This window comes from Pleurodeles waltl, chromosome 4_2 (assembly GCF_031143425.1).
Source record: "Pleurodeles waltl isolate 20211129_DDA chromosome 4_2, aPleWal1.hap1.20221129, whole genome shotgun sequence".
NCBI classification, from domain to species: domain Eukaryota; kingdom Metazoa; phylum Chordata; class Amphibia; order Caudata; family Salamandridae; genus Pleurodeles; species Pleurodeles waltl.
In genome coordinates, this window is record NC_090443.1 from 522,070,379 (window position 1) to 522,084,653 (window position 14,275).

At 45.5% G+C, this 14,275-nt stretch overlaps 1 protein-coding gene across 1 annotated transcript; it reads left to right on the top strand.

Annotated features, from left to right (window-relative positions):
• The first annotated feature begins 1,685 nt into the window (after positions 1-1,685).
• On the top strand, positions 1,686-2,614 carry LOC138293908 (putative nuclease HARBI1). Its single transcript, XM_069233195.1, has 2 exons — positions 1,686-2,133; positions 2,232-2,614. The coding sequence occupies exons 1-2, from the start codon at positions 1,686-1,688 to the stop codon at positions 2,612-2,614; spliced, it is 831 nt and encodes a 276-aa protein (XP_069089296.1).
• The last annotated feature ends 11,661 nt before the right edge of the window (positions 2,615-14,275 follow it).

Below are 14,275 nucleotides of genomic sequence, written 5' to 3' on the forward strand. Positions count from 1 at the left end.
ACACTTGCAAATGGGAATTGATACCCGACCAGATTTGGACTTTTGCTGTGAGTAACAATAGGCAGGCCCAGGTTTCTGCAGGCTGAGCAGACAAAACCTACATAAAACAAATCCCATGCATCACAATACATCTTGTAGCCTACAGCCAATTGCCATTGGGTATCTACGTGCAGAGCTGAGGGGCACTGTGAGTCATTACCTGGCTGCAGAAGAACAGTCCAACAAGGCCAGAGGTGGCCAGAGATCACTGTGCAAACACAGAAAGAGCTCAAATACTGATCAAGGGACACATGCAACATGCGTTCACACCTCCTGCTATCATGCAATCACACGTGACCACACATAAAAAACATATTATGGCAAGAGTTGCCTGTGGATGGCTGTCATGACACCTCACCTAGTCATGTGCATCCAAGACAATATGGGTCAGGGAACACCCAGTACACACACACCACATTGTCTCAGGACTCTTAACCTGTCACTTGACATAGATACATGTCAATGGACTCAACAATTATTGCACACTATGAGCCCCTACAGGGCTTTGAGGACACAATCTGACAAGCTGGGCCTAAGCCTAGGTTGGCTAAAGCTAAGATATGTATAGGTAGAGAGAATATTGTGCACATAGGGCGCTTACCTGCTCCTCTGGTGCACCATATAGCTGTCTTTATAGGGGTAGGACCTCATCCACCAGCTTCTCAAGTTCTTCTGGCAAGAAGGTAGGGGCCCTATCACCTTTTGGATGAGGCATGATTGCTCCCAGAGGTGGTACACAGCAGCTCGAGGTAGTGGAGGTCTTGCTGGCAGCAGTGTCAGGAGTCAAGTGAGGGATTCTGCAGATGATGGCGGTCAAGTCCGCCATGTTCTCGATGATGACCACCAGCGGACACTGCCATTGGCCCAAGACCACAACAGGTAGCAATCCAATGGCAAAGTTTGCCGTGGTAGCATCCACCTACCGCCATGATGACTTCTGCCAGCGGTCGCGGGCGGTTCCTAACGTCCAGTGGAGTAGGTCAGGCAGCTGCCATTTTAAAGGCATGCAATGTAATGTAATGCAATTTCAGATGGATCACAATTTTGAGAAGTGGTGTCCTGGCATATCTTGTGTGCTGGCCTTCTCCTGTCTTGTAGGTCAATCTTTTTAGTGTACATATTGGTACGTGGTCCAGCACATTTAACAACGATTGTGGGGAGAGCAACCACCCTTTCCCCACATGCATTCCAGGATTTGGGGCATTGAATCAGAGTCAGAGTTGCAAGTTAGATGGACATATTGTTGCTGTCCAGATAGAGGATGTGTACACATATGTTGAAAAGCAAGGGGGTAACATGTTACATAAATGTAACAATGTTAGTCTTGATAAATGCTGTGTATCATGTTTTCAGTGACTCACATGACATGTCACAGTTCATATCTGACATGTATTATGTAATATTCAAGGTACACAATGAAAGATGACCACAACTTCCTTTTCTCCCACATAGTTACCTAGGATGGTAAGGATCAGACAACCTCCTGTTTACCGTCCACTAGCAGACTTGCAGTCCATGGAGGATAGACATGTCATCCAGATTTACCACCAGGATAGGCAGACAATCGTGAATCTTTATCATCAGTGGAGCTAGATCTTATGCCAGCCATCCGTCATCCAAATAACATGCAACCCATTTCACAAGTCATGTCAGTGTTGCTCTTCCTGGCCACACGGTCCTTTCAAATTACAGTGGCCTTAACTGCTGGGATGCCCCAGCCTATGTTCAGTCTGGTCTTCAAGGATGTTCTCACAGCAATGTTGAAACACCTGAACAGCTACATCTGTTTTCCTCAACGTGAGGATTTTGGCCATGTGAAGACAAAGTTATATGGTTTGGCATACATCATACATGTTGTGGAAGCCATTGATGGTACCCATGTAGCCTTGGTTCCAATGCATGGCAATGAAAAGGTCTATCGTAACAAGAAGAACTACCATTCCATCAAAGTCCAAGTAGTTTGTCTTGAGAACCTCTACATTTCCCAAGTCTGTGCCTGGTACCAGGGTTCAGTCCATGATGCCTTTCTCATGAGGAACAGTGTTATTCCACAGCTGATGACAAAACTGTACCCAGAGAGGGCCTGGCAGGTTGGTAAGTAACATATGTCATGTATGTTTGTTTGCTATGTCTGCTGCTAATGAGACGATGCTTTGAACTCATGGTTGCACACATGTCATATTCTCTTATAGGGGGCTCTGCATACCCAAACCATTCCTGGTTGTTGACACCGGTGAGGAACCCAACTTTGCCAAGGGAAGTCTGCTTCAATGAGGCACATGGAAGAACACAGCATGTCGTGGAGTGGGCTTTTGGGCTTCTGAAGGCAAGATTCAGGCCCATTGACAAGACAAGTGGAGCCCTCCACTACTCACCTGCAAAAATGTTTAAGATCATTGTGGCCTGCTGCATGCTCCACAACCTTGCCCTGAGGAGAAACATCCCATATATCCCTGATGAGGGGGAGCTAGCAGTTCCACCAGGTGAGCCTCCTGAAATGTCAAGTGAGTATGACAGTGATCAGGATGAAGGTAGAGCCATGCAGGCAGATCTCATCAATCAGTACTTCACTTGAGTGTAAGTATGTGATGTTCTGTGATTAGTGTGGCTGCATGGGGTCCTGTAGTGGTCAGTTTTTGTTAAGAAGGTATCTCTGTCACCATGATACAGGGAATCTCATGCTATGCATCATACAGTCCTGGTTTAATGGCAACATCAGGCTTGAAGATGTGACTCTCTTGAGGATCTCCTTTGTTTGTTTGGAGCAGTCATATTGCACTGTTAATGAAACAACTGAAGTTTGAAATGAGGTTTGTGTCTTATATATAGTCCTTTAGCTGTGTAAACTCCTTGTATGTCACGTATTCCTTCCAGGTCTCTCCACCATTTTATTCTCATGTGAGAATTTCAGAGTTGTGTCATTAGCAGGTGGCTGTTACTTGTCTGACATGCGATGTGCACATGGATTGATCCAGGTACTGTTTGTCACAGATTTGTGGTGTATGAGTCCCACGCCCAGGCTGCCTGGACAGCGGGAGGGCAGGAATATGAGCTACACAATCGACCTTTGTGCCGTGATGTATTGGTCCAATGGTCTCAATGGTGTGATCATGTGCCCTTGTAACCTGTGATCCTGTGTAATCCATTCCTTCTTCCTTCACATTGTGATGACATCGATCCTGTATGACCTGTTAGTGGCTGTCAATGTGCTATCTCATTGAAGGCCAGTGTGCCAGTGTTCCTGTGCCACACACAATACTGAAACAGGTTAGTGATATTTCACCAAGTGCTTGCTTATTGTTATGGGAAGGGCCTGGGCTCAGTCTCTGTTGTACCTCCCCCTGTCTGTGCCATGGTGTAAGTTGGTAGGCCTGGTTTTGGTATGTGTTAAGGGTCAAACTGGAGAGAAAATTCCCTACTCTCTTTCCCTGATCTACAGGACAAAGTCTTCCAGGCCCTTTCTAGTGTGGTCTGGTGCATGTTAGGAATAGGATAGCAGGCCTGACTCCATATGGCTGGGACATTCTTGGCTATGACTGTGCAGGCATTCTATACACCTTATGTGCAATACAGTACAATAAAACGTTTGATGTGACATTGTGTTGCAGTCATCCTCAGCATGACACTACCTGAGACACTTCCCTCCATCCATTGTCTCCAAATGTCTTCAGCATGTACATGACATTTGATTAGCATTCAACATTTCAGACAGATAAAAAAGAGAGGTAGTGTTTTAGTGATGGGGTGTTTATTTACATTTCAACAAAAATTAATAGTGCTACGGGATTCAAATTCATTTAATGGCATGGTTAATTAAAAGCATCGCAATTCAGACATACATTCTTGTATAAATACTTAGCATACTCACTGTATTAAATAGAAACTCATAAAACATTTAAATACATGTTTAAACTAAAACTTATCATAGTAATTAATTCTGTGTGGCTAAAATGTTCTCCACTGATTCCTACCTTACTCTTAATCATAAAATTAGGACTTTCTTACTCCCATACAAAAACTGTAATTGTAGCTGAGTGATGCTCATGGAATATCCTAAAGTAATTAACACTAAGGGCCTCATTCTGAGGCTGGCGGGCACCGCCATATGGCCGCTCCGCGGTCGAAAGACCACGGAGGCCATTCTGGCTTTCCCGCTGGGCTGGCGGGCGACCGCCAGAAGGCCGCTCGCCAGCCCAGCGGGAAACCCCTTCCCACGAGGAAGCCGGCTCCGAATGGAAGTGGGAAGGTGCTAAGCAGACACTGAAATTCTTTGTGGGGCCCTCTTACGGGGGCCCCTGCAGTGCCCATGCCACTGGCATGGGCACTGCAGGGGCCCCCAGGGGCCCCACGACACCCCATACCGCCATCCTGTTCCTGGCGGGCGAACCGCCAGGAACAGGATGGCGGTATGGGGTGTCGGAATCCCCATGGCGGCGCAGCAAGCTGCGCCGCCATGGAGGATCCCTGAGGGCAGCGGAAAACCGGCGGGAGACCGCCGGTTTTCCTGTTCTGACCGCTGCCAAACCGCCGCGGTCACAATGCCCTGCGGGGCACCGCCAGCCTGTTGGCGGTGCTCCCGCCGACCCCGGCCCCGGCGGTCCTTGACCGCCGGGGTCGGAATGACCCCCTAAGTTATACCTGAGACTGATTTCTGGCTGCAGCTTACCTATTGGGATCTTTACTAACATAAAATAGTAACCCATGCACACTCGGCTTAGACTTTAATTCTCTAATTCTTTCTGGGCCAGTACCATAAATGCGTTCCCTCAACAAGAAAGCGAATGATGGCCGGCCTGCATGAGCGTGTATTCAATGTTCTAAAAATATTTTCAGATGCAGTGTCCTGTGACCTAGCAAAGCCAGGGCAGACACAAAAAATGTGTTCTCATGGCTCCTGTCTGTACCCACACAGTTGGCAGAAATGTGCCTGTGCCCTTACAGTTTTATATGATGGTATTACAAGTCCAGGCGTGCTGTCTTCTTTCCAATTTTTGTCAGAACTTAAAGACTTAATCTTAGTGACAGCAATTGCCTTCTGATAAAACTCCTTTTTGCCCAGGTTCCACTCCCAGGCTTCTGGCAGACCTAGCACTTTAATACAGTTGTACTTGATTGAAAAAAACTGCCTCCTTCCCCAACATGATTTCAGCGTCATAAGTGACTGTGGGCATTAGCCATGCTGCCATTACAGAAAGCAGGTGAGTATATGACAGGCAGCTCAGTTTTTGATTTAGTACTTTGAAGCCATAGGTCAATGAAAGGGCTTTATCTTGGGCAACAGCAAACTGTGGCTTGAAAGTCAAGAGGCGATCCATCGTAAATCCGAAATATTTGTATGAGGGGGCAACCTCCACCCGTGTTCCATTTATAAGCCATGAAGCAAATTTATACTTCTTATCTAGTAGGCGAACAACCTTAGTTTTACTCAGATTCAATTCCAGACCTTGCATTGTTATATATGTATGAAATGCGTTGATGTTATGCTGTAGTCCAACTGGTGTTTGGCTGAGTAAAACTATGTCGTCTGCGTACTGTAGCCATGCTATCCCTTTCTTGGTCAATACTGGCGGATGGTAATTTACTGGTGCAAGGGCCTCGGCTAGGTCAGCAAGATGTAAATAAACAGTGTAGGAGCTAGCACACACCCTTTTTTTAGTCCTTTTGCCATTAATATTAATATTCTGTTGGTGAGGTGGCCACCTTCTCCGATTTTTACTTGCGCCCAAGTTCCTGTGTATAAGTCCATCATTGCATTGAGAGGACTGCTAGGTAAGCCCCAACTTTTCAGTTGCTCCCATAGGCGGGTTCTAGGTTTGCAATCGAAAGCTGCCTTTAGATCGATAAAGCATGCAAATAGCCTTTTCTTTAGCCTGGCTTTGTTTCCCAGCAGGGCCAAGGTTGTCAGGTTAGTGGAGACTTCCATACCAGCTCTAACGCCTGTCTGGCATTGTGGAATTAGATGTTTATCATAAATCCATTCTGTTAGTTGTTGCAATAGACAGGCTGCATAGAGTTTTGCTTCCACGTCTATCAGTGCTATTAGCCTGTAGTTTGAAGGGCTTTGTATATTGGATGAATGATACTGCCTTTCCATGCATCTGGTAGTTCCGTGGTGCCCTGGAGGTCATTAAAAAGCAGTGCCATATAATGTGCCCAGAACGAAGCGTCTCCTCTAAACAAGGCATTCGGAATTCCGTTCTCACCAGCTGCCCCTTCCAGTTTTAATTTCTTGATAAGGCTTGTCAGCCTTTCAATGTCGATGTTCATTGGTGTGTACTTTTGTTCATTTTTGTTTAGAGGTATGTTCAGCCTGCGTTGTCAATCTGAAGCCAAAGTTAATCTTACTTAAGTCATTAGCTGCTTGAGTGGCCTCCTCCTTCACATAGTGCTCTGGGAGTGGGAACATTTTACGTGGGCTTCCCATGTGGCCGCATCAATACCGGCATTCATATGTTTATATTTTCCCTGATTTAGGCCGTTTAGCAGTTCCCAGAACTTTTTTTTATTTTTCTGTTTATTGGACATGAGAAGCTTAGTCCACAAACCCTCATGATACCCTTGTTTTGCCATCCAGCAATTTTAATTTTTATTTGGCTCTTAGTTCAGAAATCCTTGTGTTATCAGATTGGCTTCCCCAGTGTGTGTCCTTTAGGACTTTTTTAGATTCTCTAGAGACTTGATTTTTCTGATTACGCAATGTTTTTTAAACCATGGTTTTTCTGCTCTGCCACTCTTGTCTTAGTTTTTTGTCTCTATGTCCGAAATTGGAAGATTTTTTCATTAAGGAATCACATAAGTGTATCGTTCTCCTGGAGGATGATCTTATTGTTCCTGCATTCTTAGGCCCATATTTATACATTTTTAGCGCCGCATTTGCATCATCTTTTGACGGAAAAGCGGCGCAAACGTATAAAATACAATTGTATTTTGTAAGTTTGCGCCACTTTTGCGTTAAAAAGCGGCGCAAATGTGGCACTAAAAAAGTATAAATATGGGCCTTAGTGTTTCTTTAAGCTCAGTACTTGTGCTAGCGGTACACTTCTTCCATTACTTTTCTGAGGCCCGGCCCCTTCCATTTCAATTTTTTTGTATCATAAGTCACTGGGGCTGAAATTATGATATTAGCGGAGGGGAGCCGATTCCATTCATTACTGATCTTAATAAGTTGTGGGAAGTGGTCGCTTTCTGTGCGTTGTTGGATCCTATATGCTAGGACCAATGGTAGTGTGATTTCATTTATTAATGTAAAATCAATGTTGGATTTTTGTTGTGCCACTTAAGAAGTTTACTTGTGCAGATGAAGCACCTCGGGGAGAGGCATCAGGCAGCGCAATCCCAGGATTTCAAGCTTTGCGTTCGTGTATGTTCCGTTAAGGGATTCTGTGCTGTCTTTTTTCAACTCAAGGTTGAAATCGCTGGACAAAATGAGGATTGCATCCTTGTTTTGCTTCTGCAGCATTTTAACGATGCTGATCAATGTTTCCACATTTTCACTATTTTGCGTTTTATTAGGGTGAATATATACATTGATCAGTAGTAAGGTTCTGTTGTTACCTGATGGAGCCCGATGTTCTAATTTTATTGATAGCAGCCAGCCAATTCCCAGGTCGTTCTGTTTGATCACCCAGTTGATTCTCGTAGAACAGTACGTTGTGAGGTCCCCCTTGGGGTGTCCATGTCTTTGTGGTTGTTTTACAGAGACGTCTGTCCCAGAATATCCAGAAATTTGTAGGAAACTTAGGACTGCCTTGTCGGTAATAATTTAGACTGGGAGTGTTCCAGGAGCATATATGGATGTTTCTGGGTTTTCGTCAGGACCAATTATGATTGTTGTCATTTAAAGTTTGCCTTCTAACCTGTTGGACTGTCTAGGGTGTGCCAATGAAGATCTGTTGGTGCATGCCGTGATGAAGCAAGCTTTGATGTTTTACTATTGTGAAGTGTTCTCGACTACTTGGGGAGATTTCTACTCCACAGCCCCTTTTAAAATTGAGCTGCACTTCTTTTGTTGTGATATCAGAAGATTGGGATATCTGGGCGGCAAGATGATGCCCCATGCACTAAAAATGTTGTGATATGCTAAAATTTGGTCAATTATGGCAGACGTGGCTCAGGATGTCAACTTTGCCTCTTTCTCTTTATTATTTGGATGTGGAATGAACTCAACAGTCATCAGCTCTGTTGTTGAGATGTAACCCAGAGGCTGAATCGCATTTATTAAGTTCAGTATGGTGTCTCTGTTTAGTATGTCAAAAGCCCCCTTCGAATCATAGCAATGGATAAAAAGTAATTTATTATCCTCTGAAGCCTCTTTATCCTGCGATATCTGATGTCCTGGAATTCTCTTTTATGCTGAACTGTTTGTGCAGTCATCTGACCAAAGATAGTAACCGTGATCTAAAATCTGTTTGTTTTTACCTACAGGTTAGTTTGTTGCGATCATATTATGTGCGGAGCTTGCACATGGAGGGTTATGTTCCCTGAGTTTGGTGGTTTCCAGCCTGTCACTAACCTGCTGAGTTCCCTGTTCTTGGCACTGCCTGATGAGAGTTCTTTTTCCCTGTAATTCTCTTAAGGCCGTCTCACCATGCAAGAGGCTGCTACCCCGTTTGTAGCTGGAAAGAGAGGTTTTTGGAGACTGTTGTTGTGAAGTTAATTGATTACATAAAGCACTTAATTCACACAAGGGATTTTCCTCGCTAGCTGGCTGTTCTTCCCTCATCTGGCTAGATTTAACCAAGCTTGCTGTTTTTTTTACTGTTGTCTATTCTTACTGGTTCCTTACACTGAAAGCCATTAGATTTAGCGAATAATTTCCATATACTGTGTTGCTGGGCCCCCTTAGATTTTTTCTGTGCTTTCCTTTTTTGTTTCTTTTCCCGTTTCATGAGGGAGGATTCCTCCACTACTGAATTGTTGGGAACTAAGTCCTTCGATCCGTCTGTGGAGTATCCTGTTTCTTGTGTGCTGAGGCATGGTCCGCCCTCTGTGTTGCTCTGAGACCTTCTCTGTCCAGATAAGTTATTTTCCCTGAAATTATTGCTTTCCTGTTGGGGTTCCTCCACAGTTTGTGTGGTTTCCTTATTCTCTGGGATTTTGGGGGTTTTCTCGCCACTACTACTAAAGTGCTCGTGAGTTCTGAGGGTCTGGACTCTTTCCTCTTTCAAGATGTCGTTTAGGATTTCCAGGGTTCTTTGTGAGTTGTTGCCTATAGTGGCACACTGACATGCCACCTGCTGGGTGTATGAGTGTGTTTGAGCCCTCTTTATCAGATCATTCAAAGATTGTAGCTTGTTGTAAATGCTCACGATGTGGATGGCCAAGATGTTAAGTAAGTCTACCTGGGTGTCTTGCTTATCTGCTTGAAATTGGATGGCTGCTGACATCGCGTCCATTGCTGATAGCAAGGCCTTCCATGAGTCTCCAGATGTTAATGGTTCTACATTTGAATTGGCCCCCGTTGTGTGGTCCAATGGGTCATCAGATGCCTCTTGTTGCTCCGTTGCCCTGGCAGCTGAAGTTACATGCATGTCAGATCTTGTTGTGGTTGTTATTTTACAAAATGAGCGATCTTTTCTTGGTGAGCTTGCACTGCAGATGGATCTCAATTTTGTTTTGTTATTTGTGAACTGATTTCCTTGAGTTGTGTCTGAGCAAGTATCTGAAAGATCTATCAGCGTAAATTCCTCTATTATAATGCAGTCAGTATCATTCTCTTCTTGCCAGGGTTGTTTGGAAAATTAGGTGCAGCACGGACTCTCCCTCCCAGTTGTTCCAGTTACTGAGATTTAGGTGGAAAAGTATCATTTTGGTAACATCTATGAATTTCTGCATTGATTGTTATGCCGGTTTTATTGGGCTGAGGGATAAGTGTGTTTGTTGTTCCCAGGTCAACACAAATCCTTTCAACATCCTGCACAGTCTTCACTTCATCCGCGCCTGTTCTCAGGGTCACTGGCAGGGTCATTGGCAAGAGCTGTGCCTTTTAGAGCACTGGTGGAGGTCAACTCCTTCTTAGTGAACAAGAAGTCCATGATTTCGTAGCCTGCCTTTCTGCCCTGGCTTGGAGATTTATAAGGCAATTTTGTTGTTTGTGCCGGATTTGGAGATATTTTCCTTTCTGTGGATTCTCTTTTTGGCTCAAACCAACCTTACCCTAGGGAGCCTTGCCTTTGCCTCTTTGCTGCTTTTTTCCTTCCACGTGTTAGTGTTATCCTTGTTACCACCCCTGAGTTGACAGGCTATATCTGAGTATTCGGCTGTTGGTCAATTAAATTCTTGTGTGTTTACAAGTCACGTCGGTCTATTTGCTGGCTGCTCCTGTACTGGAAAAACAGCCTACAGCAGCCTACAGCCAAGTGCTCTGAGTGCTCTGTGTGATTCATGTCCCCTGGCTTGCCACTATTTTGCCAATTTACCACACAGTTTATCACGCAGTCTGTGAGTTTCCCTATGTTTATTCTATGTTCTATGTTCTGTATTCTGTGTTCTTTTCCCCACTGTCTCCGCACTGTGTGGTCTAGAAATACCGGGGAGCCTGGGAGCTGAATATGCACACCTCTGTAAGCCCCTTTATGGCATAAGACTACAACATCAGATGTCCGGGGGCACTCTCTGGGTTCTATCCCTCTCTCCTCTAGCCCCTGGTGCCCTTTTCCGGCACCTGTATACAGTTGCAGCACAGCAGGGGAGCTGGGAGCATGGGTGCGGGGGGCAGAGGGCAGGGGCAGGGTTGCTCAGCAGAGCTGAGTACACAGCGAGGGGATGACACGGAGGGATGAGCAGTGGCTACTGGATAAACAACAATACTTAAGGTGAAGGGATCAGTCATGGTGGATGCAATGAATAGAGAAGAGGCCACAAAATTTGGGGTCCAGAGTCCAGTGTCCTACTAGCATGGAATATGGAAAGGGGTTAAAGAACAGTCAACAGAGTGAGTCTGTGGCACACAAAGGAGTGACATAAAGAAGTGGTCAGTTGCCGGCAGTGGTTGATGTCTTGCCACCTGCAACTTCTGGATGCTTGGCTGGAAGCCCCCGCTTGCAGGGGAGCTCAGTAACTACAGAAGCAGGGGTGTCTGAGGTAGGTGTTTCCCCTGGTAGGGCCTCCCTTCCAGTGGCTGACATTGATGAAAGGTCTGGTGTGGATACGCCAAAGTAAGGGGTGTGATGTTGTTGCCTATCCCTGCTCATAGTACTGCAAATATCCATCAGCACCCCTGTTAAAGAGGCCATGTTGGAATTGCAGGCCTCCTACCATTCCCCATCTCACAATGGAAAATTCCCCTGTAGCTCATTGATTTCCCTGAGTTTGTTCAGCAGCGGGCCCATCACTTCTTTTAAATTGGTAGGCACCCAAGACCTGGCTGAAGGTATCATGGCCAAGGTCATCTCCAGCAGCCTCTTGGCTCTGGGCCACACCATACCTCCCACACACCCTACCTCATGTGCCTGAGCCCTTCCACTGGTCCCAGATCCAGCATTGTCAGGGTTGGCAGGTTGTGACTCAACAACCTGGACTGGGGGGCACAAGATGTTGGAGATTGTTGTGGGGACGCAGATCTGGGGGTGACTTGTACCTGCGATGTTGATGGCACAGGGCTGGGAGGAGTCGATCTGGTCAGGCTGAGGCTGACCGGTGTCATCTCCCCAGGTTTGCCGGATGGTCCAGAACTGTCCTCCACGCCCAGCGGTCCAGGAGTGTTTGTTTTACTGAGAACTTTATCCATAGGGGTAGTGGCAGTCTCCTCTGTGGTGGCAGTAATAGCATTCCTAATTATAGTGACAGCACAACCTGTTGATGTGGAGAGATAATGTTAGTGGTTGTATTGTGACATCTACTTCCAATAGTTGACAGTGACAATGGGCTAGGGCCATGTTCACATTGTATTTGCTGATTTCCCTCATGTGACAGGTACACATATTGTGATTTGTACTGAGCTGACATTGTGGCAACATACCAATTCCTGTTCAGTAACCTAGCCTCAGACTGTCGGAAATTCTTAGCTGTTGGAGGGATGATAATAGACTCATGTCTTGCCAGCAGTGCAGGCATGACATTGGCTGGGCAGGATGTTGTTTGAGTCATCTTGAAAGCTATTTTTTGGCATGCAGGCATTGTCAGGACCTTGGATGATGTGTGGCCATTGTCATCCTATGGTCAGTGCATTGTGGAGGTGACTGCTGCCAATACCATAGCAGGGTGCACCATGACCTGTATCCTTGTCCCTCCCAGGTGCATCACATTCATTGTGGGTTCAAGGACTGTGACACAATAGCATCTGGACAGTGGTCCGGTGTTTGGGGTTGCATGTCCTGGTCCTCCTTAAATTCATTCAGACATTACTCCTGACACAACTCACAGTTCAACTTGTCTATCCTCTGAGGTGAGTGGACTTTCATGTCAAGTATACTAACAGGGATAATCTGTCATATGCAGAGTGCACTAGGTAAATGTTGTATATGGTAGACAGAGCATCCTGGCCTCAGCAGTCACGTGGCTCCCTGTACTACATGCAGTTTTTCAATTAGACTCTCCCAGGAATATATACGTCATGAGTGGGTTTTCAGGTAAAGGAGTATTTTGCAGGTGTACTGTGGCTCAGAGTGCGAATAAGGGATCCTCCTATGAGTAATAACAATTTCAATCCCTGTATTTCACACACTATAGAGTTGTTTTCCTGTCAGGTGAGTACTGTTGTGTGGCTGATTAAATGGAGAAAGGTCATAGTAGCACAGCAAACAGTTGTGGCTGAGTGTAGTGAGGGTCCTAGTGCCTCCTGGCCTTAGCATTCCTGTCATTGCCTGTCCTACCCACACACTATACAGCTGTGATCCCCTCAGGTGAGTACAGTTGTATGGCTGATTAGCTGGAGAATGGTCATAGTAGCAGAGCACACTGTTGTGGCTGAGTGCAGTGACGGTCCCAGTGCCTCCTGACGTATCATTCCTGTAATTGCCTGTCCTACCCACACAATATACAGTTGTGATCCCCTCAGGTGAGTATAGTTGTGTTGCTGATTAGATGGGGAATGGTCATAGTATCAGAGTACAGAGTTGTGGAGCAGGTTGAATAGTGTCAGACTCCTCTGTGCCTGCTTCTACAATGACTGGCTTTTTGCTCTCATCCTCATCATCATCCCCTTCCATGATTCTACAGCTTGCAGGAACTTTTCTTTTCCCTTGCCTCTCCTGGTGTCTCCCCGACTCTGTCGGGGTCCAGTCCATGTCCCTATCATTTTCATCAGAAGTGATGCTTTGAGAAGATGGTGAAGTAGAACCCTTTCTTTTTCTTACTGGAGATCTGGAAGCCTTTGATTCTAAAAGAGGAGTTTCTTGCTTTAAGGAAGTTCAAACTCCTGTTCTGCTCCAACTTCAGGAAAATTTACTATTGCTGGCTGCGGCTGCTGTCTACTTTTTCCTGAAATGATCGAGTACTACTTTGCAAAAGGGACAAATCCAACTTAACGTCACTGCTTGCTGGCGTCGCCATGATTGCAGTGGCTGGTTCACTGACAGACATGGTCTTGGGCTTCAGTTGGGTAGTGCTGTTGATCCAGGAGTGCTGCTCCCAGGTTCCTTCCTGGAGGCCTGCGTGGCAGGCACAAGTCTCCTGAAAAAGGATGCATTTGGCACACCACTAGTGGAAAGCTGCCTCTTCTCACTGACCACTTTCTTCGGGGTAACATTCTTTGGGGCCATCTTCAAGCTCTAGTACTTGCGGTGATGTCTCCTCTTCTCTTATGCACCAAAAAGCAGCCAAGCAAGAAAAACATGTTGTTAGTGAAAAGTGGCATTGTTGCAGGTTGTAATATTACAGACAGATGCAATATTAGTGCAGTTAGTTACTTATGTAATAAATACCAATTTATTCAAACATTGTAAAGTCAGACCTCACCACCATACCATAAAATGTAATTTCAAATCAGGCAACACACCATGCAGATATCGCTCTTCGCTTTATCTCCATCTGTTTTAAATGAGACACCTGTGGTAGTTAGAGAGAGGTGCATGGGTAAATGGAATAATCCTTAAAAAACATATGGAGGCAAGGTGATCTAAGGGAAATGGAATAATCATTATGCTGCTGATGTGTCTGCACTGCTTTGCAGACAGGATGTACAGGAAAAAATTAATTATACACCTAAAGAAACTGAATGCTGTAGTATGGCTGTGCGCCTATGGTGGATGGATGTATGGATGGAGGAATAAACGAATGGAAGGATGGATCAAGGCAA

Bases quoted from the DNA above. Each gene is read 5' to 3' on its own strand.
- LOC138293908 (XM_069233195.1), top strand. From the start codon at position 1,686: ATGTCAGTGTTGCTCTTCCTGGCCACACGGTCCTTTCAAATTACAGTG. The intron at 2,134-2,231 runs GTAAGTAACATA...ATTCTCTTATAG, and splicing joins AGAGAGGGCCTGGCAGGTTG to GGGGCTCTGCATACCCAAAC.